The sequence below is a fragment of the Chlorocebus sabaeus genome, chromosome 8, assembly GCF_047675955.1.
Source record: "Chlorocebus sabaeus isolate Y175 chromosome 8, mChlSab1.0.hap1, whole genome shotgun sequence".
NCBI lineage: Eukaryota > Metazoa > Chordata > Mammalia > Primates > Cercopithecidae > Chlorocebus > Chlorocebus sabaeus.
In genome coordinates, this window is record NC_132911.1 from 59,328,034 (window position 1) to 59,355,788 (window position 27,755).

Consider the following 27,755-nt stretch of genomic DNA (forward strand, 5'->3'; position numbering starts at 1 on the left):
ACGTGCTGTGCTAGGTGCAGAGGATACAGTCGAACAAGAAACATTCTGCTTTAGGGGAACCTTTAGTCAGTCCGAGGTCTTCAGCACCTCAGATACTCTGCAGGGCCTTTTCATGCCTGGTGCAATTTAAGACACTGCATTTGACCTAGAATACACTCCATCCCTTAGGACCCAGTTACCTAAGAGATCATTCTTCTCCCTAATGGTTTGGCACAGAGTAAGATCAGCGGTAGCACCCTGGAGTTGGAATCTTAGATTTGGACTCCGGAGAAACAGAATCAGGGTGGTGTTTTCCAAAAAAAGGATTCTTCTACTCCAAGAAGACCCAATTTTAAAGCTGGATTTAAAAATATACCCTCTTGCCTGGCATACTAAGCATCTTAGTGGGACTGTGTTGCCCCTCAGCCATCACTTGGCTAGGCCTTTTGCTAGAAATACCGGATTTGTACATGCCATGTAATCGTGTAGAGACTCTATGACTCGACACCCTCCTGCCAAAATGTCAGGCCAAGGCCAAACAAGGGAGGATCCTGGGCACCAGTCTGTGAGAACAAAGGCAATGAATCCAGAGCGTGGGGCAAATTCCACTTTATACAGGTTGGTGATGACACAGCCCGTGATATGTAGCACACAATGCGCGAGGCGGCTCTTTCCACGTGCAGAGAAATCTGTGCACTTCTATTTCATAATGTTACTCATTAAGAATGGCACTATGTACTAGTTGGAACTCACCTGGCGCCTACCACCGAGAAGCGGGGGTGATTGGGGGTGTTATGGTTTGCCTCCTGATTTAGAAGATCCAACTGGTGCTCTTAGCGGCAGTGTAACTCGTGTTGCCTCACTTACCTCCGCTCTTAAAGTATGTGAGTCACAGTATAATTTAAGAATTACACTCTATTTCTTACATTTGCAAAAGTTAAGTGAGACAAATCAAAGCTTATGTTTTCTTATTAAAAAAATGAAGATTCTATATTTTATTGAGGTTTTAAAAATCTCTTAAAACCGCAACATATTTTATGTTCTCCTTGAATCACTCCGATCACAGATTTAATTTTTCGAGTCATTTTTGGAGTTGTGGGACCACAGAGCTAGTTTGCAATCCCTATAGCTTTAAGAGAAGGTATTTCTAGTTTTGGAGTAGGGAGTAAGGGAGGTGGCGCCTGCTCTGGGCTCCGCCACTCCCCGCCCTCGCGCCGGGGGTGGGGTGGCACTCGGTTTCCCGCGGCTACCGGCCGCGCCCCGCGGCCCGCGCCGCCGCCAGGAGTGCTGCGCTTCCCACCTGCCTCAGGACGCCTCGAGGGCCGGTGCGGTGCCCACTGGGCTGCCGCTCCTCCCAGCTCAGAGCTTCCCAGCTGCCGAGAGTTTGCGAGGGACCCCGGCGTCGGGCATGGTCCTGGGCCAAGGAGGGCCGCAGCGCCTCCGCACCTGCCTGAGCTCGGGCACCCCCGCCCACCGGAGAAGCCCGGAGCCCTCGGAATGCCGGCTGCCTCCCCCGAGGGCGCTGTCTCCGGGCTCCCCGCGGATCCGCCCGCCCTCAGCTGCTGGCGCGGCACCAGGCTCCGCACGCCTTTCTCTCCCCTGCTCTCCCTGGCAAGGCCGGACACGCCCACTGCCGCTGCTGGCCTCTGAGCCCTGGCGCCTGAGTTACACCCATTCTCCCCACTATTGTCGGCCAGAGCCGCGCTCCCAGCCCTTCTCCCGGTGCCGGCGACTCCGAGCGGAATACAAAGAGGCCTGCGCCTCCCTGGCCCTTGCTACGGCCACACCCGTCCGTACCCCCTCTCCGCGGTCCTCCGCGAGGGCTGCACGCAGGACCCCTCCTCTCAGCGCGCTCTTCCCCCTCCCCCAGTGTCGCTCAAATCCACCCAGCGTTCCGAAATCCCAGGAGTGGGGGCCTTCGACTGCCACCCTCAGGCCCCCTTGGCCGCTCTTCCCGGCCCTTGGGACTCGCCAGGGCTGTCCTCCCAAACCCTGCCCGCCGCTCCTCTAGGTCTCGGCCCCTCCTCCGGGGCCCTCCTCCTCCCTCGCCCCTCCCGCGCCAGGGTGGGAGCGGCGGCAGCTGGAAGAGAAGGGATGAGGTCATCCTCTCCCTCGGAGTCAGCTGGTGGAGGAGAGGAAGCGGGAGGAGGGAGCGCGCGCGAGGGGAGGAGAGGAATGTGCAGGTTCGAGGAGCGCCGCGGCGGCCGCTGCTGCTCCTGCTGCTGGCGGCGGCGGCGGCTCGGGCGGCAGCCGCGAAGCCGGGACGGCGAGGAGCGCGGGCGGCGGGCAGGGGCGCGCGCGGGGCGCCGCGAGCAGCTTGGCTCCGCGCAGGCAGCCAGGCGGCGCTCCTGCCGGCCCCAGGCGCGCCGCTAGCCCGGCCCAGCGCCCAGCCCGGCGGGCGGCGGGCGGCGGCGGGCGGCGGGCGAGCCGGCGCAGGAGCAGGAGGAGGGGGAGCCGCGCCGCCTGGGAGGGAAGCCGGGGCGAGGCGAGGAGGTGGCGGGAGGAGGAGACAGCGGGGAAAGGTGTCAGATAAAGGAGGGCTCTCCTCCGGTGTGGAGGCATCATGGCCGCTAAATCAGACGGGAGGCTGAAAATGAAGAAGAGCAGCGACGTGGCGTTCACCCCGCTGCAGAACTCGGACCACTCGGGCTCGGTGCAGGGATTGGCTCCGGGCTTGCCGTCGGGGTCGGGAGCCGAGGACGAGGAGGCGGCCGGAGGCGGCTGCTGCCCGGACGGCGGCGGCTGCTCGCGCTGCTGCTGCTGCTGCGCCGGGAGCGGCAGCTCCGGGGGCTCGGGCGGCTCCGGTGGCGTCGCCGGCCCGGGCAGCGGCGGGGCGGGCTCGGCGGCGCTGTGCCTGCGCCTGGGCAGGGAGCAGCGGCGCTACTCACTGTGGGACTGCCTCTGGATCCTGGCCGCCGTGGCCGTGTACTTCGCGGACGTGGGTACGGACGTCTGGCTCGCCGTGGACTACTACCTGCGCGGCCAGCGCTGGTGGTTCGGGCTCACGCTCTTCTTCGTGGTGCTCGGCTCGCTGTCGGTGCAAGTGTTCAGCTTCCGCTGGTTTGTGCACGATTTCAGCACCGAGGACAGCGCCACAGCCGCTGCTGCCTCCAGCTGTCCGCAACCTGGAGCCGATTGCAAGACGGTGGTCGGCGGTGGGTCTGCAGCCGGAGAAGGCGAGGCTCGTCCTTCCACGCCGCAAAGGCAAGCATCCAACGCCAGCAAGAGCAACATCGCCGCGGCCAACAGCGGCAGCAACAGCAGCGGGGCTACCCGGGCCAGTGGCAAGCACAGGTCTGCGTCCTGCTCCTTCTGCATCTGGCTCCTGCAGTCACTCATCCACATCTTGCAGCTCGGGCAAATCTGGAGGTACTGTAATGGGTGGGGGAAGAGGGAGGCTTTCTGCTGCTACTACATCCCCACTGCTTTGCTTTTGCACGGAAATCTTTCAGGGTTGCTGTGGTAGTAACCCTAGTCACACTCTTCCAGTTTTTGGGGTTTCTTTTGAACTGGGGCTTGCATTTTTAAAATTTGCAATCTCAGTCTAGGGTGGGAGGGAAGTGAGAAGCAAGGGAAGGACAGCAAAGTGGTTTCGATCACCTCATCCCTTCTGTCTTCCCACTCTGCCTCACTGGCTTCTCGCTCTTCGCATGCCACAACCACCCCTCCCAATTTTTAGTGATGTTGTTTCAGTGAGTAGGAGAGGATTCCTGTCACATGTTCTAAAATTCCTTTATTTTTATGTTGAATTTGAGGTGTGTGTTGCCATTTGGATGGTTTCTTTTGTTCCCTGGTGAAAAAAAATTGCTAATTTTAGTGAAATGGGAGTTGCTGCTGCTCAAAAGTACCCACATATTAATGATCACTGCTGAAGAAGTGCTTTGCTCAAAGTAAAGATCCTAATAAGCAAAAGACTTGTCATATATATATATATATATATATATATCTCCGAGCATGAGTCAGTAAACTTTATGGGGCCCAGATTTACTTTTAGAGTGCCCTTTCTGATTATCTTGCAATATCTCCATATGTAATTTCTCATATAACTACGAGCCTTTGGAAAAGGGGTGGGGCACCATGTTAACTTTAGTTGTACTTGGCATCTTCATTGGCTACTTTGCTACTTGTCATCTGGTCTACCAAGTGTTTTTACACAGGGATCACTTCAGTTATAAACTGGAATACAAGGCTAAACTTGGGCAGAGGGAAACCACCACTTGAACAGTCACAGCGTGGACTTAGGAGCAGAATGAAATAGTATGCTCAGGAATACATTCTTTTGACTTTTATATGTTACTAGCAGATTTCGAAGCAATATTTTACATCTATAAAAATTACTTGTATGGAATCTATAGATTCAAATATCTCAGAGCTTTTTTTAGTTTTAAAATAACTTAGTAAATAGGTGGTATAAGTGAAATGAGGACAATTCCTAGAAAGTACACCAATATGGAACTGCACTCTGTGGTACTAGTGCTGTTTTTCAATTTTACTTGTGGCTATTTTTGTGATAGAAGATATGAGTTGTTGACTATGCCGAAGTATCCCCTGTGGAAACAACTCGGAGGATTTGTGGAATAGAACCACAAACTTCTTTTCATTTATGACGAACAACCATGTTTTCACCTGAGAAGAGCAAGTGTGGTAATTTCACAACATTTCCTGGGACCAGTGCTTTGTAAAGCTGACTGAACATTGCCATAGATGGTGACCTTTCAGATTGTGAAACTTTTTTTTTTTCAAGCAGATACTTTCTGGAAAAGTGATATTTGATATGCAGTCAGACAAATTGATGTTGGAAACCTTCATACATATTTTGGACTCAAAGTAACTTTTCGAAATGCTAGTTAAATATGATAGCTATATTTCCCATGGATGACTGTTGGGAAGACATATAGCTTGATGCTCTTCAAGTATGATGGAGGACTTAAGTGCTTAATTTAATTATTGAAATTACTGAGTGGCTAGGATGCATCTGATTAGCATTTCTAATCTGATAATATGGTAAATTAAGCTTAACATCACATTTGTTAACTTTTTCAAACTTTATCAAGATTTGGAAATCACTTAATTTTAAGCACCTTTCAAGTTTCTAGACTTATGTGAATAATGCAAATACTTCTCTATCCTATTAACTGAAAAACTGTAACTTTTTAACAGACTGATACTTTATGAAAAATCTAATATTAAATTCTGTGAACTGAGGAAATCCTTTTAATTATAGTTGTGTTTACTATACCTTCTAAACCAAACATCTCCCCAGTTGAAAAATGATGCTTAATTTTCTCGGGGAATAGTATACAGAAAGTGAGAAATAATTAGGAAAAGATATGAGCCTAAAAACATATCAGAGAGACCATAGCCACTGGGCCAACTTATCATACAGAAAAGTTATTGCAAAGGTAGGGAGTCGGGGTGGAGAGAGAAGGGATAGAAGGGTAAGGTTTGAATGCAGAAAGAAAACCACAGGCTGTCAGACAAATGCATTAACTGACCCCAGCACTTGGAGAAACTGTGGTCACACATGGCTCCTTTTAGTTAAGCATTTCTATAGTATTTTCCTTAGAGACTTTGAAGTTAATACTGATAATGTGTGATCGTCTAGGAGGAATATTATAGTTGGAAGTATTATCAGATATAATATTCTGGACATATTTGTCAACATTTTCAGAATAATGTGTTTAGTAGATAAGTTTGAATTATCATCGAATCTAACTATTCTCAGATTCTGGTTAAGATATTTGGAGGATGCCAGAGTAATCTGGTGAAAGCATGATCTAAGACTAGTCAGCATCATTTTCTATTTATGAAGTATACTTTTCAAAAAAAACACAAAACTTTAGCCTAATATAGGACATTGGAAAGGGATAAGAAAGCTTATGGAACTTGACACTCAGATGCACTCTAATATGTTTCTATTTCTCTAAGTGTTGAATATTCATATGGAACTTTGGGGGAGTAGATACATCTTTGATAATAAGCCAATGAAGTGCAACTCATCTCAGATTATTCTATTAGACTCACTATGATTCCTTAAATTAGAAAGATCCCTCTGCCTCTTCTAGCTTTTCTTTTCAATACATTATACACAAATATTGCAGAAACACCAGAGTACTGAGTGGTTCAAAGCACAGAGGTCATTATTCATGTTTTAACATGCTACTTTCTGGGATCAATAAAATAGATTTTAGCTAGGTTGGTAACTGCTTCTTGTGTTTCCATGAAATTCTAATTATTTTAGGGAAGGACCAGATTCTAAAAGCTTTCTGTAGATACAGTCTTTTGAAATAACATCAAAGTGTTTGCTTGTTTAGAAATAGCCATTGAAACATTGTGGATAAGATTTGCATGTATTTACACATGTATCACAATGCAACTGCTAAAAGCAATGATACATATTCCTTTTAATTAAAGTTTACTAATGGCAAATTAATGGCAGCTTTTAAAGTCACAGGAGGTAATGCTGGGAAAGAGCTATTTGAAATAATAAAGTGAGTTTTTGCTACCATGTGAAAAGAGCAATTATGACTTTAAAGAAACTGTGCCTGTGAATGAATGTGAAAGTACTTTCCTTTCTCATTTTTCTCATATGATTCCAGAAATTACCAAGAGTGCAGTTCAGCCAGTGGCAATCACAAATTCCCTAAGAGAACAGTTTTTAGTCCTCATGCTTTTGATCAATTGCATCCAAATGTCTTTTTCCTTCAGAAATTATGAAGTTTACTCTTAAAACTCTACCTGAATTTCTCCTATGTATGTATGTACATAGTTAATTGTTTTCTAGAAAATATGCACTTTGTAAATAATAAGTCAGTGGATGGTAGAGTGGGGAGCATTTTCACTATTCTTACTCTTTTGGGTTTTTGGGTTTTGTTTTTGAGTCTCCATCATGAGAGTCATCTGGGAAAAATGTGAGGAAAATACAGTTTTTTTCTGCTCTCGTCATGTTTGCTATTCCAGAAGACACTGATTATGTCCCATGTTCAAATAAGTTGGGAAAATGATGGGTTAGACAAAGTTAAACAGATCTCTCTACAGCAGGACTTCTCAGAGCCTTTTATAACCTAAGGTACAGTTGTCAGTAAGCTTTTAAAGGCACATCTATTAAATATTTTTATAATGATGCATGCAAAGCACTTTGATAAACACACCATTCTTAAAACTGGCCAAACAAAAATAATAATTTTATTGGCACTTCAAAAATACACAAATTTTTTCTACTTTTTATGTCATCTACATTTAAAACAACTTAAAAGGAAATTATTAGTATCTGTATATGTGAAAAAACTGTCTCAGAGAGGTTAGGTAACTGGCTTAACCTCTTAATAGGGTCACCCAACTATTATGTAGTAAAGTTAGGATTAAAAACGAGGCCCATTTTACCATACAGTCTATGCTTTTTCTGGCGAATTGGCTACCTCCAAATGCCAACTTGGATAATAATGACAACAATGTATAAAAATAACAATTTACCTTCACTGCGGATGGCAAAGTGGGAAAGGGAGCTACAGTTTAGATGGATTAGGGGATCTTTCCACTGGCTCACCTGTAGTTAAATAGTAAAACAGAGAGTTGAGCTCAGCTCTTTGAACTCTCAGTTCATTGCCTTACTTACTACACCATTAGGACACACTGAGGTTGTTTCATTAAATCCTAGCTAAGGAACATGATCTCGTAGTAGTTTTAATGATTTCATGGCATAATGTATGTGAATATGTGAAAAGTTATTTGCAAATGATAAAGAGGTTCTAGAGAAAAGGAATGGGTAGAAAAACTAGGGAGGATATAGGTTACACCTCTGACTATTGAAAAAGGGATTTCTGAAAAAGGTGGTTTCTGATTCTGAGTTAGTCCTGAATTCTGATATAGATTAGGCAAGATTGGTGCCATTTGCTGAGTTTATCAAATGGTTATTTTCTGCATATACGTGTTCCCTCTCTATACATATATATTAATCAGTCATTCAACATACACTGAGCACCTGCTATGTGCAAGGCACTGTGCTGGTTACTAACTATTCCAAGGTGAATAAAATATATATATTTCAAGGAATCTATTCTCTAATGGGGAAGACAGAAAAGTCAATAGACCATCTCAATAGAAGAAGATAAGCACTATGATAGAAACAGGAAACGCAAACCGCCTTGATGGTTCAGGTAAGACTCTCTGGAAGAGGGGATATCTGAGCAAAGGTTTGAGGGATGAGAAAAATCTGCTTTCTGAGTAAAGTGGGACATTCGCTTTAGAGCCCTGGATACAATGTGTAAAGGCAGAGAGGCAAGGCAGGTTAAGTGCATGCTCTACATATGGAGTGAGGAGGGAGAGTAGCTAGAGATGAAGACGAAGAACTAGTTGGGCTAGATAATGAAAGGAATTTAGATTGTATTTTGAAGGCATGAAGGAGTCATGAAGGATTATAGGGGGTGAGGATTGTTAACAAACGTGTTAAAACACTGTTTTATTCAAAGGAATGGCAGAAAGTTGAAAGCTTCAGAGGCTATGTCATTATTCATCTCTGACTCAGTTATATCTCTATCATTCATGGAAATCCATTGGCTTCACAGTGGGGAGTTGGATGTCATTGGCACATTTAAATAGACCTATCATGATGGGAGAGTCATTTTTCAGAAAAACAAGTTGGTTGAAAGTTTTAATTGTATTTATACTAAAGTAAATTATTGGCAAAACTTTCTTTGGTGTTACTATTTGAAGAGTTATTTTCTTAGGATACAGTAGTTTTTACTTTATTGAAAGTTAGCTCTTCTGATCCATAGAAATATATTGCTTATGTTTATTAGTCACCTTTAACTGTCCAGAGAGCTTCTATGTTCTATTTCTTATTTGATCCTTTGAGCGATCTTGGAGGTACCACTTCTATTTTGCAGATATGGAAATTGAGAGAGAGAATTTTAATTGTTTTCCTCTTTGGGTCATATATTTCTGGAGAGGTTTTAAGCTAGAACTTAAGACTGATATGGGAGGGGTGAAAGCAACATGGAAAATGGCTGATGGTACTGAGGATGATGAGGTAGAAGAGAAGCCTGAAAGCTTGAGAACTCCGTAGTAAGGACTGGACAGTTGTAACATGGAAGAAGCATTGGACTTTTGTGTAGGCCCCCTGGGACAAAATTGGTGGGACCTATAGGAAGAGATTTTGAATTGATGGAAGGAATAGTTTTTTTAGTAGTTGAAGATATCCGCAGATCAACTGGGCTTCCTTAGAAGGAGTGAGTTTCCCATCACTGGAGTGTCTAAGCATAGTCTGGAAAATTAGGTAGAGATGTGGTAGAGAGACTAACTCTCATACAGAGGATTGTACTAGAAGATCATCTTCCAGCTCTGAGATTTTGTAATAATCTCCATCATAACATGCTGCTCCAAACATAGTAGACTAACATTTGCTTTTTTGTGGATGAAAGAAGTAGAATGCATTTTTGTGCAACACTGCAATTGTGCCACTTTAATATCTATTCATTGGTTTATAGACTTAGTATCTTCTTCCCTGGAGCATCATAAATCCATATGCCACCCCTGAGTGCTGGCTTTGGCATCAAGATCTCTGAGTTAACTGACAGGTATAAATCCACACACAATCAGACAGCTCCTTGTGCATTTACCTGGATTTCTACATGAATTGGAATAATTTATGTATAAATCTCTGTGGTGGGTATATCTATGTGATATCTTTGCAATAACTAGTGCAAAGGTAAATTTCTTCCATTCACTTGAACTATGAAGTGTTTACTTCACAAGGGTAAATATTTTTATACTTATTACTCCCCAACAGACTACCTTAACAGAACAGGTGAATGTGTAGCATCTATGTACATGTATACTATCAGTTTTGAACAATGTCTACAAATCCTTGGAGCAATAGCTTTGAAAGTCCCTGCTCAATCTCTTACAAAATGTTTCTTCATGATTGAGTATCCAAGCACACAACTTGCTAGTAAATATGTTTTATTTGTTACAGTTCAAATGATGTAGTCCACCTATGAATTTAAGTAACACCAATTACTGTCTAACAAATAATGCACTGATTCTCCTTTACATGGACTTACTGGCTAATCTGATTAATACACTTCTTTGATTTATTTTAGAAATTTGTATGGAACACTTACTGGACCTATGGAAGCAAGACTAGAGATTAGAGTTGGATTTATTTTTCTTATGCATTTTCACATAAAAGGTTCAGTATGATACTGGTCATGAGTGAATGTTTTATCAGGTGTGATCTTATAATGTGTAATTGTTGTTGGAATTTAGGGAAAATTATATTTAATAATGCTCTATAAGAAATATTCTCTTAAATGGCATTGCATGATTCTGACCGCCATAACAAGTGACCTCATCCCAACAACATGATTGTGTCCTTGGTAAGTGTAAGCATGGCTGATCAGGAAGAAAGGCCATGGGCAAGTTCTCATGAAGTTAGTCTAGTGGTTGTGGAACTTAATGTAAAAGAATACATACTCAGTGAATATCTACAGATCTGTGAATAGAACCCAGGCACTATTCTTTCTTCTTGATGAAAGTGTAGCTAAACTTGCTACTTTGTAGCTTCTCTGAGATTCTAATGGTGTGGTGAATCAGAAAAGGTGCAATGTCTTCTGGGAGGGATAGGAAAAATCACCCCAGCTCTTTTTTTAGATTACCAGTGTTGGGAAAATAGGGGTAAATTTTGTGAAGTGCTAGTCACCCTCTGAGAAAAATGCAGCTAGAAGCCCAGCTTTGTGTTCCTGTTTTTGCTGATAGAATAGTCAGGGTGGAGAAGCTATCTGATATTTTTCATTGAATTCTTACCTATACTTGACTGTCTGAGAATATACTTATATATGGAAGGAGTATTGGCATTTTTTATGCTTTAGTCTACTCAAAACGCTTGCAGCCTCCACTATTACTACCACCACCACCATCATCACTGTAATTCTTATCATCATAAAACATTGATTCCACATCTTGTATACGTATAGAACTGATACAGATTGCTGATTGTAGGAGAAACTAGAGAAGGATTAAAAGGAAAATGAATCAGTCCAGAAACCCCTGAGGTGGCCTGAGTGACACCGTTAGTTCTTTTTTAACCCTAAAATAGACAGAGAGGGTCATAGTTAGAATGTCAGTGATAGAGCTTATTTAAAGAGGCATCTGTCCTTTTGGGAACTGGACTAAATGTGAAGTATCAGAAAAAATGATTTGGTCTCCCATAGCAGCAGATTCTAGGCAGGCTATCTGACTGCCCAGGGTCATGCGCCATTGTAGGTGTAGATGACACACATGGCCCAGCTCCTGGAGCCTCACAGACTAGGTCTTCTTTTGGTTTCCTCTTTCTGGGTCTTAATTTTCTCTCTGTATGATGTGATTGGTTAAAAATAATATCCTAGGTTCTTTCCAGGTCTAAAGTTCTGATTCTGCTCTTATTATACATTCTTTTCACTTGCGTAGTACCTAGGATGTATGCACTAGAATATTTACAGGTGTTCTAAGGCCACTGTTGTAGGCTTTCTCTGTTTATGTAAGTCCAAGGGAATATACAAGGGACTTTCCAGGGTTGATAATATTAGTGTCTAAACTCCCAGGAACTGGCATGATTCATACATAGAGAGTCTCAAATATAGTCATATAATGCAATTAACCTTATGTTATTTCCAAATTTTAGCTATAATCAAACAAAACAATTTTCATTAAAAACACATATCTATGTATTCAAAATGATGTCAAAAGTCTTCCATGTCACTGATTCTAAGATATATACCATATAGACTGGAGAAGCCAAAATTGCCATCTAGATTTCATGTGGTAAGGTATGCACAGCTGGAGTGCTGTGGTTAAGAAATAAGAACAACGCTTCACAGGCTTGAAAGAACTATTCATTATTTCAATGAGAAAATGGTTGCCAGAGCTAGATTTGCTTTTAAATTAAAAGCTTGTCTTGGGTTACACTGCCACTGATTTAATATGCTGAAAATTGGATTTAAACTCTATACAAAGATACAACATCCAGGCCTATCCTTGTTAAAAATAGGGATATGGTGCACTCTGCTAGAAGAACAGAGCATTGCATTAGCCTTCCCTGAGAATTCCCTGGGGATAGGAATTCGCTGGATTCTAGGTTCTTAGAAATCTGATGTGAAGCTGAACGATTTTTAACCCCATGCCAACATTTCAGATTTTAAAATTTTAAAAACCTTAAGCATCTGTTTTAAAATTATCTGAACAAAGTATGTCAAACTATTTTCTCATCTTTATGATTCATAAGTAGGCTGTTTGAATCAGTTCTACTTCTTTTGTTTAATTTATACACATGCCATATTTCCCTGTTGGGGAATCCTTTTATGCAAACAGAGCAGTGGGCATTGTGTGGGGTGAGTAACGATGAGTCAAACAGAGAGTCATGCACATATAGAAGTAGGATCTATAGTGAACACCACTTGAAAAAGACTTGAGATGACTGGTTTGACTTCCCCTCAAGTCCACTCTATTTAAGAAGGACAGAGTTGCCTTTCTGAATCACTAATCTGACAGATTTCATCCATGTGAAAGCAGTCTGACTTCCTTTTTCTGCAGTACAGATAATAGTCATGAATAAAGATCTCAGTCTGGGGCTGAATTCTTTACTTTTCAGGGTTTTTTTGTTTTGTTTTGTTTTGTTTTGTAGCAGAGAGTCAATAATCAAAGCAAAGGTAGCAATTGTAACAGTAACAGCGACTAAATGATTCCCTATAACTTCTATCATTAGTTCATGGCATAGTCACTGTATCAGTATGACAGTAACAATGAGGAAACGATCCCTTAGTGAGGCAAGGAAAGGATTTGTAAAGGCTTTTTTGTTTTGATAGACTTTCAGCCTGTGAATTAACTCCCTGTTTTGCAAGAGTAAAATTAATAACAGTCCATTTTTAAAATATAGGCTAATTCCAGAAGACTGTCTCAAACAGTTTATACTACCTGAATTTGTTATTATAATACAAATTAAGAGGCATGTCTCCATAAAGTTTTATATTTCCAGGAAATCTACTACCCTTAAGAGTGGCAGTCACAAATATGTATCTTTGGGATTTTTTTCCTGATGGGGTGATGGCTAGGTTTGAAAACTTGAATTCTAGAGGGGTGTGGGTTTCCTTACCCCATCCTAAGGAAAGCACGGATATTAGTTGAGTTCTTACTTCTGAAAAGTCATAAACAGTTACAATTATTTAAGGATATAATATCTATCTACATTGAAATAAGGCTGGAATCAAATGAGAAAGAGGGAGGAAGCCTGAGGTTTTATCTAACAAGCATGTCCAAATACTCTAGAAAATATCATAGTGTTGCATTCTCTAATCTGCTGATAGGAGTGTAGCGTGTTGTCCATAAGGCATGCATCTGTTGGCTAGTGGAAGAAAAATTTAGCCCTGAGAGAAATGAACAAAAAGAAAGAATTGTATTCCACAATCAGAGAGCAGATTTTCAGTTCTTAGAAGGAGTAGGAAAATCGTACTGACCTCCATTTTGAGATACATCACAGCTAAGCTTCAAGCGGGGCTTCACCAGCCAGATCAAGCTCCTGTTAGATGAGTTTGTTCCGGGTCAAAGAAAGAAAAGCTTGATTCGTGATAATGGTCAGGTTTATGAGGTCAACTTGATATATATTTATTTGATTTTTATAGATTAACTGGGTGCAGGTACAGTTGTGTTACATGGATGCATTGTGTAGTGGTGAAGTCTGGGCTTTTAGTGTACCTGTTACCCAAAGAGTGAACATTGTACCTAATAAATGGCATTTCATTCCTCATGCCCCTTCCATCCTCCCACCTTTCAGAGTCTTCAGTGTCTGTAATTCCACTCTGTATGTCCGTGTGTACCCATTGTTTAGCTCTCACTTATAAGTGAGAACATGTGTTCTTTGAGTTTCTGTTTATGTCATTTCACTGAGGATAATGACCTCCAGTTCCATCCAGTTGCGGCAAAAGTCATGATTTTACTCTTTTTAATGGCTGTATAGTATTCCATGTTCTATGTACTACATTTTCTTTATCCGGTCTGCTATTGATGGGTATTTAGGTTGATTCTATACCTTTGCTATTGTGAATGGTGCTGCAGTGAACATACACACACATTTGTTTTTATGATAGAATGATTTATATTTCTTTGGGTATATACCCAGAAATGGGATTGCTGGGTCAAATGGTAATTCTATTTTTAGCTCTTTGAGGGGTTGCCACACTGCTTTCCACAATGTTTGAACTAATTTAGACTCTTACCAGCAGTGTATGAAAGCATTCCCTTTTCTCTGCAACCTCGCGGGCATCTGTTATTTTTTGACTTTTTAATAATAGCCATTCTAACTGGTGTAAGATGGTACTCATTGTGATTTTAATTTGCATTTCTCTGATGATGAGTGATGTTGAGCATTTTTTTCATATGTCTGTTGGCTACTTATATATTTTCTTTTGAAAAATGTATTGAGAGCACCAGCGGGGTCAGCAGTTTGTGCGTGTTTGACTGAGAATTTTGTGTTATCAGAAGTGAAGAGGAAGTCAGAATCCAGAGGGTGAAGGCCAAAGCACATTATCACAGGTGGGGCCAAAGCACATCATCCCAAACCTGGGAATCCAAACAAAGACCAGAAATAAGCTTACTAATTGAAGAGGTGGGTGAGACTCTGAAATCAAGGACATCAAGACAGTAAACCATGCCCATGCTTCAAAAGGTAAAACTGAGGAGAAATTTGTTGGATTTGTATTCACAATAGACCTACTTCTGTTCCTACTGAGGGGAGGGCAGAGAGCTGGGACTGCAGACAGGTTCTCACTCAGGCACGTCGACTGCCTGCAAGCTCGTGAGCAACTTATCTGTTAAAGCACCACCTGGTCACTATGATCAGTTGCTGAGAATAGAATGACTAAAATAAGCAGCCAGTGGTAGCCCCTTTATTCACGGACTCCACAAACATCTGCTTAGGATTATAGTAAGGAAAATACATTAAAATAATATGCTTTCAAAAAGTCTACTCATTAGGAAAGGAGCCTAGTCATGGGCATCGCCCGCAAATGTCTTTGTGACGATGTGCCAAGGACGGAGCTGTGGCCTTGTTACTGAAGGTGGACTCTGCAAACCCAAACTGTCAGCATCTCTTGGGAGCTTCTCAGACATGCAGAATCTCAGGCCCACCCTAGCTCTGCCAGATCGCCACCAGCATTGTAGCAAGATGCCCAGGTGATTAGTATGCACATTAGAGTTTGAAAAGCATGGAGCAACTACTGCTGCTACAGGGGAGGGAAATTTAAGCTCAAATGGTCAGGAAAGGCTAATCTGAGCTGGATATTAATGGAAAATATGGTTGCTCCAGATATTTGTAACTGGCTTTCTCACCAAACACCTAGTATGAGCTGGGTTATATAGCAAGTGTAGTATAGCAAGAGTTGTTGCTTAGAAACTTAACAGAGATAGGTGCATTCATACACACACAAATGAATCTCCTTATAGACAATGCTTTAAGCAAAATGTGAAATGTTTTGATTGGCAAAATAAATGAAAGATTTAAATCTTTATTAAAAGTCCATTATTGGCTGGGTGCAGTGGCTCACGCCTGTAATCCCAGCACTTTGGGAGGCCACGGTGGGCAGATCGTGAGGTCAAGAGATCGAGACCATCCTGGCCAACATGGTGAAACCCCGTCTCTACTAAAAATACAAGAATTAGTTGGGTGTGGTGGTACACACCTGTAGTTCCAGCTACTCTGGAGGCTAAGGCAAGAGAATCACTTGAATCTGGAAGGCAGAACTTGCAGTGAGCCAAGATCGCGCCACTGCACTCCAGCCTGGTGACAGAGCTTCATCTCAAAAAAAAAAAAAAAAAAGTCCATTATTTTATGGTTTTATGTTGCGGAACCAATCTCTAAGAAAATAATTAAGCACATTGACTGCCTGCCTCTCACAGTATTATGCAGTACTCATTTGGGCATTAGGACAGGAGTCATCAAAGTGGACAGGAGGTGGTGAGAGAGTGACCAGGCCTTCCCAACAGTGGTGGATGCTGAGGGAACCATTGGCTTCAGAGTAACCAGACACTGAGAATAGAGAGTGAAGAGCTCTCACCAAGACATGATAGTGGTTGTCTTTGCTCAGAGAAGTGGAGTGGGCTGGTTCTGGGCTTATTTTTATATTTTTCTGAAAAAGAAGTAGTGAGGGTAGACAAAGTTTGTGTATGCTGGCTGGATGGAAGGGATAGTGGAGAGTGAGGCTGGGTTTCTGAACATTCCTCTGTCTTAGCTTTTAATCTCCTAGACTGAAGAGCCTCTGAATCTACATGGAGAAAGAACTGAGATAGGGACTGAGGAAAATTGAACTGGGACTCCAGGCGTGAAGGACCAAGCCACAGCCAGGAGTTAGCTGCATGTTTAGATAAAACAATACAGAAAGAGTTCTGGTGAACAACCTGTTCCCTGCAATTCCCCTTCCCTCAATGACCCCTGAGGCCCACAAGGCACAGGTTTACTGTAATGAGAAATAGGATGGCTCAGCTTGATGGCATACTTCACCATTTGTCTTCCTACATGAGAAATGTAATATTCAACAATATGACAAGACATGCAGTGTCTATAGTTTAGAATAAAGGGATAATGAGAATGGTACCTTATAAAATGTATATTCGTGTAGACATGTTATTGATTTCCTTATTTCACATTAAACAAGATAGAAACAGATGACCTTCCCAGAAATGCCTCTTTTCAAAGTATTAGTTTTCTGATTTTCCTTTCATGTAACAGCTGGTATTGCTACACTATCACTTTTCTTGCTAGGGTTCCCTCCCCATCTATGTGCTGGGAGGTGATCGTTTGGTTCAGTGTTCTTAAATGTTTCCATGGAGAGTTACTAAGTTAATTTTTCTAAGTCTCCTCTTTCAGTAGGTGTGGTCACCCCACATGGCTTTCCATATGGTTGCTACTATCCACCTGTGCCCGCTGAGCACTTGAAATGGGCTGGTCCCTATTGAGATGTGTTCTAAGTGTCAAATACCCAAGGGATCTTAAAAGACTTGATATGAAAAAAAGATATCTATCTTATTATTTTTATTCTGATTTCATGTTGAACCAATAATGTTTTGGATATACCAGGTTAAATAAAAAATATATGATGAAAGTTAATTTTACTTGTTGTTTTTTACTTTATAAATATGGCTACCAGAAAATTAGAATTGTGTGTATGGCCTGCATTATTCTATTCTATTGGACATTGCTAAGCTAGATGATGTCAGACCTTTTTGAAGAGTGAGAAGAGGGAAATCCAAAGTGAAATGTTTCAAAATACTATATAAGAATTTACTAGAAGTTACCAGGGAAAGGGCAGTGAGTTATTTTGCTGCTGATGCAGGTTTACTTAATGGATTTTGCAAATAAGATTAGCTGCTGGTAAAAATGGACTCTTTAGGAGACAAAATCCCTAATATGAGTAAAGCTCATTGCCTTCCCTGCTTCCTGCCTTGCTTAAGGCTGAGCAACGCGCTGTGCTTATTTGGTGGATTAATAAGTAGTATTTGATGATGATGATAAGGAGTAAATCTTTGTAAGTGCCATTGTAGCTTGCCATGCACATTCGTTCTATTAAACCATCCGATCTTCTCATCAGGCTCCCAGGGTAGGTATTATTGCTATTCCCATCTGAGGATGAACCAGCTGAGGTTCAGAGAGGGCAGGAGACTTGCTCAAGTGCACATAGCTACCAAGTAGCAAGTGCCTGGGCTCACTTTCATGACTTTTGTTTCCAAATCTCATTCTTTTCCCGCTCTTTCCCGCTATATCTTACTATTCCGAGGTTAATCCAAGACTCACCTGGAGAAGCATTTCTTGACCTTTCAGATTGTGCTAAAAATGGTAATGAGTTCAATTTTACCATGATATCAATGAGAACTAATTAAGACCAATTATGGGTTTTTCCGCTGACCACCAGGGTGACCACCAGCTGTTGGCGTCAAATTTGAGTCTTCACTTAATGCTGTTAAATTCTCAACTATAAAATGTTGGGTGGGAGTTAAATCAGATCATTTCCAGAATTTTTCTAGTTCTGTAGTTCTATGTAAACTGGCACCTAAACAGAGAATATCAATTCTTTTTATATACCTTATTGAATATCTACATGTGGACTGATATTCACATTTTATTGACCTGGGCTAGATTTCTGATAAACTGCTTCTGGGATTGATACGTCACACATATTTCAAACACGGAGACTACAGGTCAATTTTATCTAAAATGTGTCAAATTCATTTGATACCTACTGGTAAAATACATGTTATTTCCACTGGGAAATGCATAGTACTAAAGAATGCTAAGTAGGTTCCATTCCCATGTGAATAGTATATCATTACCTTGTATTTATATCCTCATTTTGTATGTAGTCCTGCTTTGCATATACTAGCAGCATTCCACCCCACATATGTTCATGAATTATGAATTCTACTACAAGCATGCAAGGCAAAGCCCCTCCGCCAGTCACATCTCTCTCTCTCTCTGAGGCCACTACGATTTGTATCTATGTGACATACTTCAGACTGAACTCCTAAGACCTGTCTCAGAGGACCAACTGTAACAGTCCAGCATAGGCAAGTGCTAGAAGATTCATCATTCTCAAATGCGCGCAATTCAAAATTTTCAGTATCAGATACGGCTAGTTTTTGTATAAACAATTCCAAATGTTCATTTCAAAAAATCAAAAGAATTCCCTTGTTCCCATTCAAAAGATACTTCTCAAAAGTGGATATGACTTGCGTTGAAAGGGCTCACCGACTTTAATCCGGTCCTTATTTTAATTTTTTTGGAGCATTCCATTAATAACTGTGCAGTATCATTTTTCTTTTAGTTAAATGATTTTATTGCAAAGTATGGGTTTTTTGGAGAGACTAGGTGGTTTCTAAATATGTTTTTTTGAAGTTCATGGCATAAAAGTTGGTTCTAATTTACTTAGATTTTTGATACTGAGTAATATGCTATAAGAAACGTGAAAATCTATAGCACTGATTTTTTTTCATGGTTTTCTTCCATATATACATGTGATCCTGTAGTTACATAGGTTAGGATGTATTGGAAACAGCAGATATGATTTAATGAAACTCAGGTACTGTGGAGTGAAAACGCCTTCACTCATTCATTTAGTAAATATTTAGCAAGCATTCACTATGAGCAGTCTCTGAGCACGCACAAGTTGTCCAAATGTGCTCTCTGACTTCAGGGAATTCACTGTCCTGCAAGAGTCTGCCATTTGTAACTGTTTATACCTCAAAGGTGCCCTGCATTATCAGCAAGGGCAGAGAGAACGCAGGCTGGGAAGGGACTCCTGTTGGGAAGGTTTCACAGAGGTAGGAACTTTTAAATGGGACTTAAGAGAATGTTAAGCAGAAAAAAAAAGAACGGGCAAAGATGTCTTCTGCTGTGTTGTGTAGAGGGCTGAAATGGAAGGGGAGAGGGAGAGAAGGACAGCAGATGAGAAGGGAGTTTGGGGCCAAACTAATCAGCAACTTGGGTGCTCTCTTAAGGCATCTGAAGTTGACCGCGTTGGGGAATGGACAGCAATGAGTGTCAGGGGAGGCTCACAGGCCACACTCAGTCATGTATTTTCAAACAGTTTCCTTTTCAAAGTGGGAAAGAATGAATTGCAGTTTGAAAATATTGGAGAAAGAAGTCTCCTGTACTCTTCAGAGGTGGGGAAAAGGAGGTGTGAGTGAGGGGTGGACTTGAAAAATCTTCTGAGCTTTAAAAGGCTCCATAATGAGTGGAATGAAAGCACTTAAGTGGGCTTGGCTGAGTTCTTTCTAAAGATTCTGGTAGTACTGGTTAAGAACTCTACTTAATGAATTATTGGAAAAGGCATAAACATAAACAGAGTTGGGAGCATGTTAAATAAAGATGCTCTGTAAATGCAGTCTGGGCAATTAAAAAAGATTTACCAGAGAAAGCTAAATACAGTATAGTGGATAATTAATGAGCCTGTGACAACTCAGTAATAACTACCCTGAACTTTTACAATGGTGCATGAACATGTGTGCAAGTCAGAGGGAGGGTTTGTTTTCACAATCAGCTCCAGTTAGCTAGGAAATTTCTCGACGGAAGTTAATTAGGGATTCCTGGTAATGGAGCCTGCTGCTAAACCAACCTCCTGTGCCAAAGGTAACTGACTTTGCCATTCATTCATGGGTTTCTTGTTGAGCCTAAAGGGAGTTTGGTTGTAAATTTGATTCTCCCTTTTCTTGGTTCCCTAAGATGTCACTGTAGCATGTATTTTGACTTTAAGTAGGGCTTACCTTTCTTACTTTAAGAAATAAACTTCTGTTTGTTTTATAGGCAGGTGAATTCCACCCTGGGAAAGACCTCTGTAGGTGAGCTATAGGTTCTTGACTTGCCCAGGGAATTCAAATTATTAGGATGTGCTAAATTCTCTGTCTTTGATACTTTGGGAACATGGGTTAGAAACTGCTCAGTAAATATTCTTCAGAAAATGGTACTTTTGAGACCCCGGCCCCTTTTGTTTCAGTATATCTTCATTTGAGAAGTTTTTGGTTTACAGAAAAATTGAATGGAAAGTACAGAAAGATCCCATATGCCCTCTTCCCCTTCTCCTACCCACCATTTCCAGTTTCCCCTATTATTAACATCTTGCATTAGTATGGTACATTTGTTACAATTGATGGAAAATATTGATACATTATCATGAACTAAAGTCCATAGTTTACATTGGGGTTCACTTGTTGTGTTTTAAATACGTGTATGATGACATGTATTTATCATGAAGTATCATGCAGAATAGTTTCATTGCCCGAAACCTCCCTTGTGCTCTACCTATTCACCCTCCCTCCATCCCCACAAACTCCTGGCAATGACTGATGTTTTTGCTGTCTGAAGTTGTGCCTTTTCCAAAATGTCATGTAGTTGGAGTCATATAGTATGTAGCCTTTGCAGATTGTCTTCTTTCACTTAGCAGTATGCATTTAGGATTCCTCCATATCTTTTGTGGCTTGACAGCTCATTTCTTTTTAATGCTCAATAATATTCTATTGTCTGGATGTGCCACAGCTTGTTTATCACTTCACCTACTGGAGGACATCTTGGTTGCTTCCAAATTGTGGCAAATATGAGCAAGGCTTCCATAAACATCAGTATGCAGGGTTTTGTGTGGACATAAGTTTTCAATTTATTTGAGTAGATACCAAGTAGCATAAGTGCTGGATTATATGGGAAGAGTGCATTTAGTTTTGTAAGAAACTACCAAACTATCTTCCAAAGTGGCTGCACCATTTCACATTCCCGCACTTACCAACTTCTGAGCACCTACCCTGTGCCAAATGACCCTATGTTGGGGAACAGAGTAGAGAACCAGGGTACACGATGTTATTCTAGAAAGAGTTAAGATACTGTGAACTTGTCCAAGTTACAGACACGCTAAAATTAGGGAGTAGTTTGCTATTTAGAATTTATGCTTTATGGTACAGATCACATAATTATGCTTGATGAGAAATGCATAAAATAATAAAATTTTAAATTACTGTAAAAGATCATATTTATTCCAGTGATTAGGTAGTTCTATGGAATTATTCTGCTGGACACGTAGACATTGAGTTCTGGTACCAACTCACTAGATTCACATGGGGGAAATAAAAAACTATTGGAACAAAACTTATAATTATCAGTAGAATTATTACTTTACAAATGTAATTATGAGGTAAATAATTTTTATGTTACAGAAAAAAAGGCACACCACAAATACAACATTACACACACACACACACACACACGCACACGCACCCCTTCGATGTACTTTGGAGCTCTGCCTGAGAGTTGGACAGTTGCCCTGGGGTGGCAGCCTGATTCACTCACCTCTGCTCCGCTTGGGCTCCGCCTCTGATGGACCCGAAGGGAAACTGTATATATAAATGGCAGAAAATCTTCTTTTCAAAAAATCTTTTAAAAGGCCTTGCCAGAATCTGTATTTAAATTGTTACAGTATTAGCTAGGATTGAGCTGAATTATTTTTGTAATTTTTAAAAGCAGATAATGAATTAAAAATTTCATCCTCATTTGTTTGACTAAAGCCAACAAATAAGATGGCCATGTTAATAATTTTTGGCCTAAATTATGTAGTCAGATAATTTTCTTGTTTACTTTGTACTGCATAGAAACAACTTTGGTGTCAAATATCAGTGTCACATATCAAAGTAGTAGAAATGTCTTTTCGTTTTGCATAAAAATTTGTTTCAATCTGTGTTCCCAAATTTGTTAATATATCTTAAGCTTTTTTTGGTTTTAAAATTTTATACAAATATCTGTGAAACTGAAAATTTTGCATGATGCCTTATGACGATTCTAGTAAGGCTGAGAACGACACTAAAACCTTGTTAAATTAATTAAACATAATCAGTATTCTATCTGGTTGAAGCCTCTTAGCTTTGAAAGGGATTGAGACTTTTACCTCTGAGGAGTGAAAAATAATTTGTAAGTCTGTTGATTGGAACGGAATGACTTGTGAATAGTCAGTATGTGAGCATGTCTTTCTGTTTTTGGAATTAGCACATGTTTAAGAATCACGTTTTCGTGTGCTTCAAAGGAAGAACAAAGTTCTACCTGATTTAAAGACGAATGCTCTGAAATTCCACTGGATAAACATGAGATGCAATAACAATTGAATGAAATATTGTTCAAATGAACTCTATTCTAAATGCTGTGACTTGCAGCAAAGTGCCTGCCTTTTTTTTCCCTTCTATTTAAGAAATGATTAATTAGACCTGTAATTACCTGAGGAGTTCACTGTGGTCACATGGAGGGGGTCTTCCAGGGAATGAGAGGAAAGTGAACTGGAAGGATGAGTGAAGATGGAATGGCAGGGTGTGGATCGAGCTTCAAGGGGTGTGTGTACAAGTTCCTCTATGAACCTACTTTTACCTGATGTTTACCTGTTGGCTTGCACTTCTTTACTAATACCTTCCACTGACTGCGGAACAGGGTTATTGATTCAGATTGACTCTTGGTTTTCTTAACCTCACACTGGTTAGTTTCTTTTCTAAATTCTGCCACTTTCTGAAATGTGCTCCTCATGGAAAGAGAAACACTTTAATTTGCTCACAGCAGTATCACCAGCATGTGGTTTGCTATATGGTCCATGTCATTTAATACATATTTATTGATTGAATGAATGAAATAGAAATCAGCAAATTATTAGAGAACTTTATATTCATTCCCATGAAAACTGAGTAAATTTCTAATTTCTAGATACTCTTTTTACTTGTTTACCGCATCCACAGAAATGAAAAGGCATATGATGCCTAGGACATTCCCATGAAGCATGCCCCTGCCCTCCTTGTTGAGTTTAGCAGCTGGCATCAGGCCAGTGGGAAGGAGTGGATTTCTGCAGTCAGGACTCCCTTTGAGCCCAGAGCATGGGCTCAGGAAACTCAGAGCCCCTCAGTCCATAATGACACTGCATTGTCTAAGTCTCCCTGTTGGTTCTGTTCGAGAACATCTCAGGAGCAGTTATCCACTGAGAAATTGGGAATACCTTCCATTCCAGACCCAGGACAGGCCTGGCCCTTAACAAGGAGCCTTGGTCCTGCTAGTTTCCCTGCTCCTTCTTAGAAGCAGCCTCGGACACCTGCCTCCATGTAATACCCTCCTGCTGGTGTGTGTGTCCCACAGGGGAGACCCCCACGCCTCCAAATGGCAGCCATGATTTATTAGTGTGCTGATCCCATTCTTGTTTTCTCTTAAGGACTGAGAGCAAACAAGTGATGAAATTTGCACCATTTTTTTTTAGGCTCTGAAACTACATTTTACAGTTGACAATTCTCATTGGACACAAACCAATGGCAAGAGTAATCCTAGCATCCCCCCAATCTTGACCTGCCTGCATGTCACCATAAACTGTTTTTAGGTATAGCAATCCCACGTGGTCTACTTTTTTGTTTTGCTGCTATCTTTAAAACAAGGTGAGTTTTCTTGTTTTACGTGTGGCCCATACCCTTTCTCTGCCCTCTTCAAAGCTATCATCTTAACACCATGCAGATTTACAAATGCCTCCCCTAACGTCCCCTGACTTCTCCTACCTGACTTGAAATACTGGCTCAGATTTTCCCAAGCTGGCAACGCTGCTCACTCTCCATGTGGTTCCTTCTGCTGTGCTCCTGGGCCATTCATCTGCTTGCTTGCTGCTATCACCACACCCTCTTCTGAGCTCTTTCTGGAACCTTCTTTAGTAGAGCAAAACTATATTCCTTTTCCCTAGCCTCTGGTTCATACAGAGTGAACAGCATTGTTCCCTGAAGGCGGGACAAAAGGAGCTGTGGTAGTTTCCCTTTTCAAGGTTCCTTTTAGTTTGTTTCTGAGCAGCAGCACTGCTGTAAGAGTTAAAGCTCATGATTGTTTGTTATTATTACTATTATATGGTATCTCCTTGCATTCACTTGGTGTCATTTTTATCTTTTTCATTAACTTCTAAAGCTCTATTTTTAAAATCACAATTTTATAACACCAGAGTAAGCGTTGAGCTTCAGAGGAGCTTTCAGCATCTCAGTAACTTAGGGATAGGGACATTTGGCCATGGTTTTTGCTGTTTTCTCAGACATACATGCCATCCAAACCATTCTCAATATCCTTTTATTTTATTTTTTCTTCTTTTTAGATACAGCATTTTGCTCTGTCACCCAGGCTGTAGAGCAGTGGCACAATCATAGCTCATTGCAACCTTGAACTCCTGGCCTCAAGCAATCCTCCCACCTTAGCCTCCCAAAGTCAATATCCTCATGTTTACTTGGAAAGCTAGATTGAGATTTCTAAGTTCAATATAAGATTACCGTCATTTTATTCAAAGGTAATTAGTCTATCCATGCTTGAAATATTACAGTTGATAATTCATCAAAGTATTTAGTAAAGTTCTATCAAGTGCGAGGCAGCCAATTGTGGCAATACCTTCATAATTCTATGAAGGTATTTTAAACTCATAAGTTTTAACATGAAGCTGTTTTCCTACAAAATACTGTTGATGGTAGAAATAAGTATACCAGATCTTACCTATTTTTTAAAAATCTATTTTAGCAAGTGTTTTTCATAGGGTTATAGATTGTAAGAAGTTCTATTTGCAATTATTATTATTAACTTGGTTTTTCTTTTCTTTTTCTTTTTTTTTTTGAGATGGAGTTTCACTCTTGTCACCCGGGCTGGAGTGTAGTGACGCAATCTCAGCTCACCTCAAACTCTGCCTCCCGGGTTCAAGCGATTCTCCTGCGATTCTCCTGCCTCAGCCTCCCGAGTAGCTGGGATTACGGGCACGCGTCACCACGCCCGGCTAATTTTGTATTTTTAGTAGAGATGGGGTTTCTCCATGTTGGTCAGGCTGGTCTTGAACTCCCGATCTCAGGTGATCCGCCCGCCTTGGCCTCCCAAAGTGCTGGGATTACAGACATGAGCCACCGCGCCCAGCCTTGGTTTTTTATTTCTTCACAAATATTGCCCATTAATGTGGTAAAATCCTTTTGCAAAATAAGAAAAGGAAAAGCCGTACACAGTCCAAAGACATAGCAAACTGGAAAAATTTATTTGCAATACATATTACACACAAAAACCTATTATCCCTAACATCACATTTCTTATCAATTAATAAGAAAAAATGGCCAACAACTCATTTTAAAAAATAAGCAAAGAATGTGCGAAGACAATTCCCAGAAAAAAAATTTAACATACAAAAAGATGAACAAGTTTACTTATAAGTAAATAAATCTGTCCTTGTTTTAAAATTCTGTTTGTATTTGCTCAATATCTAAAATCTGCCTCTCAAAACCAAATACAAGGCCCTTCTAAGTGTGAGCCCTGTGTTACTACACAGGTTGTATGTCCTTGAAGTGGGCCCTGTTTGTAGTCCTCACCTGGAGAGGTGGAGAATTTTGTATTCCTTCTTTTTATGAGCAGTTATTATAGATTGGCTCACTGGACACCCACACCAACTCACTTCTGGTGCATCTTATCTAACAGAAACTGAAAGCTACAGAAATAAATAAATTAATTAATAAAAGAAAGAAGGAAGGAAGAGAGGGAGGGAGGGAGGAGGAAAGAAAAAAAAAATTTCAGCCCTTTCATGCAGCTAGAGAACCCATTTCTACCAAAAACTTGTATTGGTGGTAACTTGGAATGATGAAGTGAGCAAGTTAAGGTAATGGCTGCATGCTGGGAAATGCTTTGTTCTTCTGGGGAAACAGTGATGGAGATTCTAATGTCCTGTCCCTGTTGTCCTCCTTTGAGCAGCAGGTCATAGCTCCAATAGAGTTGCTGGAAGTAAAACCTCCGTTGTGGTTCATCATTGTCCAGCTGCATTGCTCGTGGCCACGGGGTATCCAGGCTTGGTTCTGCAATCCCTCCAAAAATTCTTCAAGTCATAAAATATCTTGTAATAAATCTTTCTCTACTTAAACCAGCTGGAGTGGATTCAACAAATACAATTCAGAAGGAAAATTGTGCTTTGGCAATCACAGGGTAGAGGTGGAATATGATAGGGAGAACAGAGGCATGTAAAGAAATAAGCCCATCACAACCCAGAGAAGTTCCATAAAAAGTTCCCATCAGATTTTTCAGTTCTAGCTACTTCACTGCTGAAAAATACGGTGTGTCAATTACAGCTAAATTTGCTTTGGGGTCTCCATACTGGAATCCCATAAAATGCTATTTTTAGGCATTCACTCATTCATTCAGTCAAATAGCATGTATCAGTCAAGTGCTTCACCAGGTTAACCATGATTAGAGAATTCAAGTGACTTTGATTTATGCAATGTCTTTTCCTTAAAATGTACAAAACCCCAAGTAATAACTTACTATTTTCAAAAAATCTTAAACAAGAATCCTTTTTATAAAACAGAGAGTTCACAGATAAACAGAATGTGGTTTCTGACCTTCAGGGAAATTTTATCCAGTTGGATAAACAGATCAGAAAACTAGTCATACATAGCAAGTGATGAGTCCTGTGCTAGTGGGTTGCATAGAGTACTGTGGGAAGACAGAAGCATGCAAGAAACTGGTTAACAAACTCAGGATTTCTCTACTTTTCACCTATTCTCTTACGAGGCAGCTAAAATGCCACCCAAAAGAAGTGTTAAAACCTACTGAAGGCTATCATTTAAGTTTAGGTGCCTCTTTTTTTCTTTTTTTTTTTTTGAGACAGAGTCTCACTCTGTCAGCCAGACTGCAGTGCAGTGGCATGATCTTGGCTCACTGCAACCTCCGCCTCCTGGGCTCAAGCAATTCTCCCGCCTCAGCCTCCCAAGTAGCTGGGATTACAGGTGTGTGCCACCACACCCGGCTAATTTTTGTATTTTTAGTAGAGACAGGGTTTCACCGTGTTGGCCAGTCTGGTCTCGAACTCCTGACCTCAGGTAATCTGCCCACCTCAGCCTCCCAAAGTGTTGAGGTTACAGGTGTGAGCTACTGTGCCCAGCCTGGTGCCTAACTCTTAAGCAGAGCCAGTGCTCTACTAGAACTTCTGCAATGTCAGCTCTCATGCACATAGAAGTGTAAGCATCCCACTGAGAAGTAACTGAAGACACTCACAGGCTGCTGAGCTGGCCTTGACTTGACTTCAGCCAAGAATGGTCATTCATGTGTCTCTGGATGAAGATGCAGGGATGCAGAGCGACTTAGTCAAGTCTGACTTTGAGGCAAGCCTTCAAAGTTGGTATTCAGTTGCTTCATCTTGTAAAAGCACCACACTTCAGGTAACGAGGTAAGAGAAAAAGTAGCTGAATCTGTCTTGGATGACTGCGTAAACTCT

At 41.2% G+C, this 27,755-nt stretch overlaps 1 protein-coding gene across 1 annotated transcript in view; it reads left to right on the forward strand.

Moving 5' to 3' along the window:
• The first annotated feature begins 2,434 nt into the window (after positions 1–2,434).
• XKR4 (XK related 4) overlaps positions 2,435–27,755 on the forward strand; it is a 427,274-nt gene continuing 401,953 nt past the window's right edge. Inside the window, exon 1 of the mRNA XM_073018090.1 lies at positions 2,435–3,348. Coding sequence (XP_072874191.1) covers positions 2,543–3,348 — 806 coding nt within the window. The 5' untranslated portion in view covers positions 2,435–2,542. The remainder of the gene's footprint in view (positions 3,349–27,755) is intronic.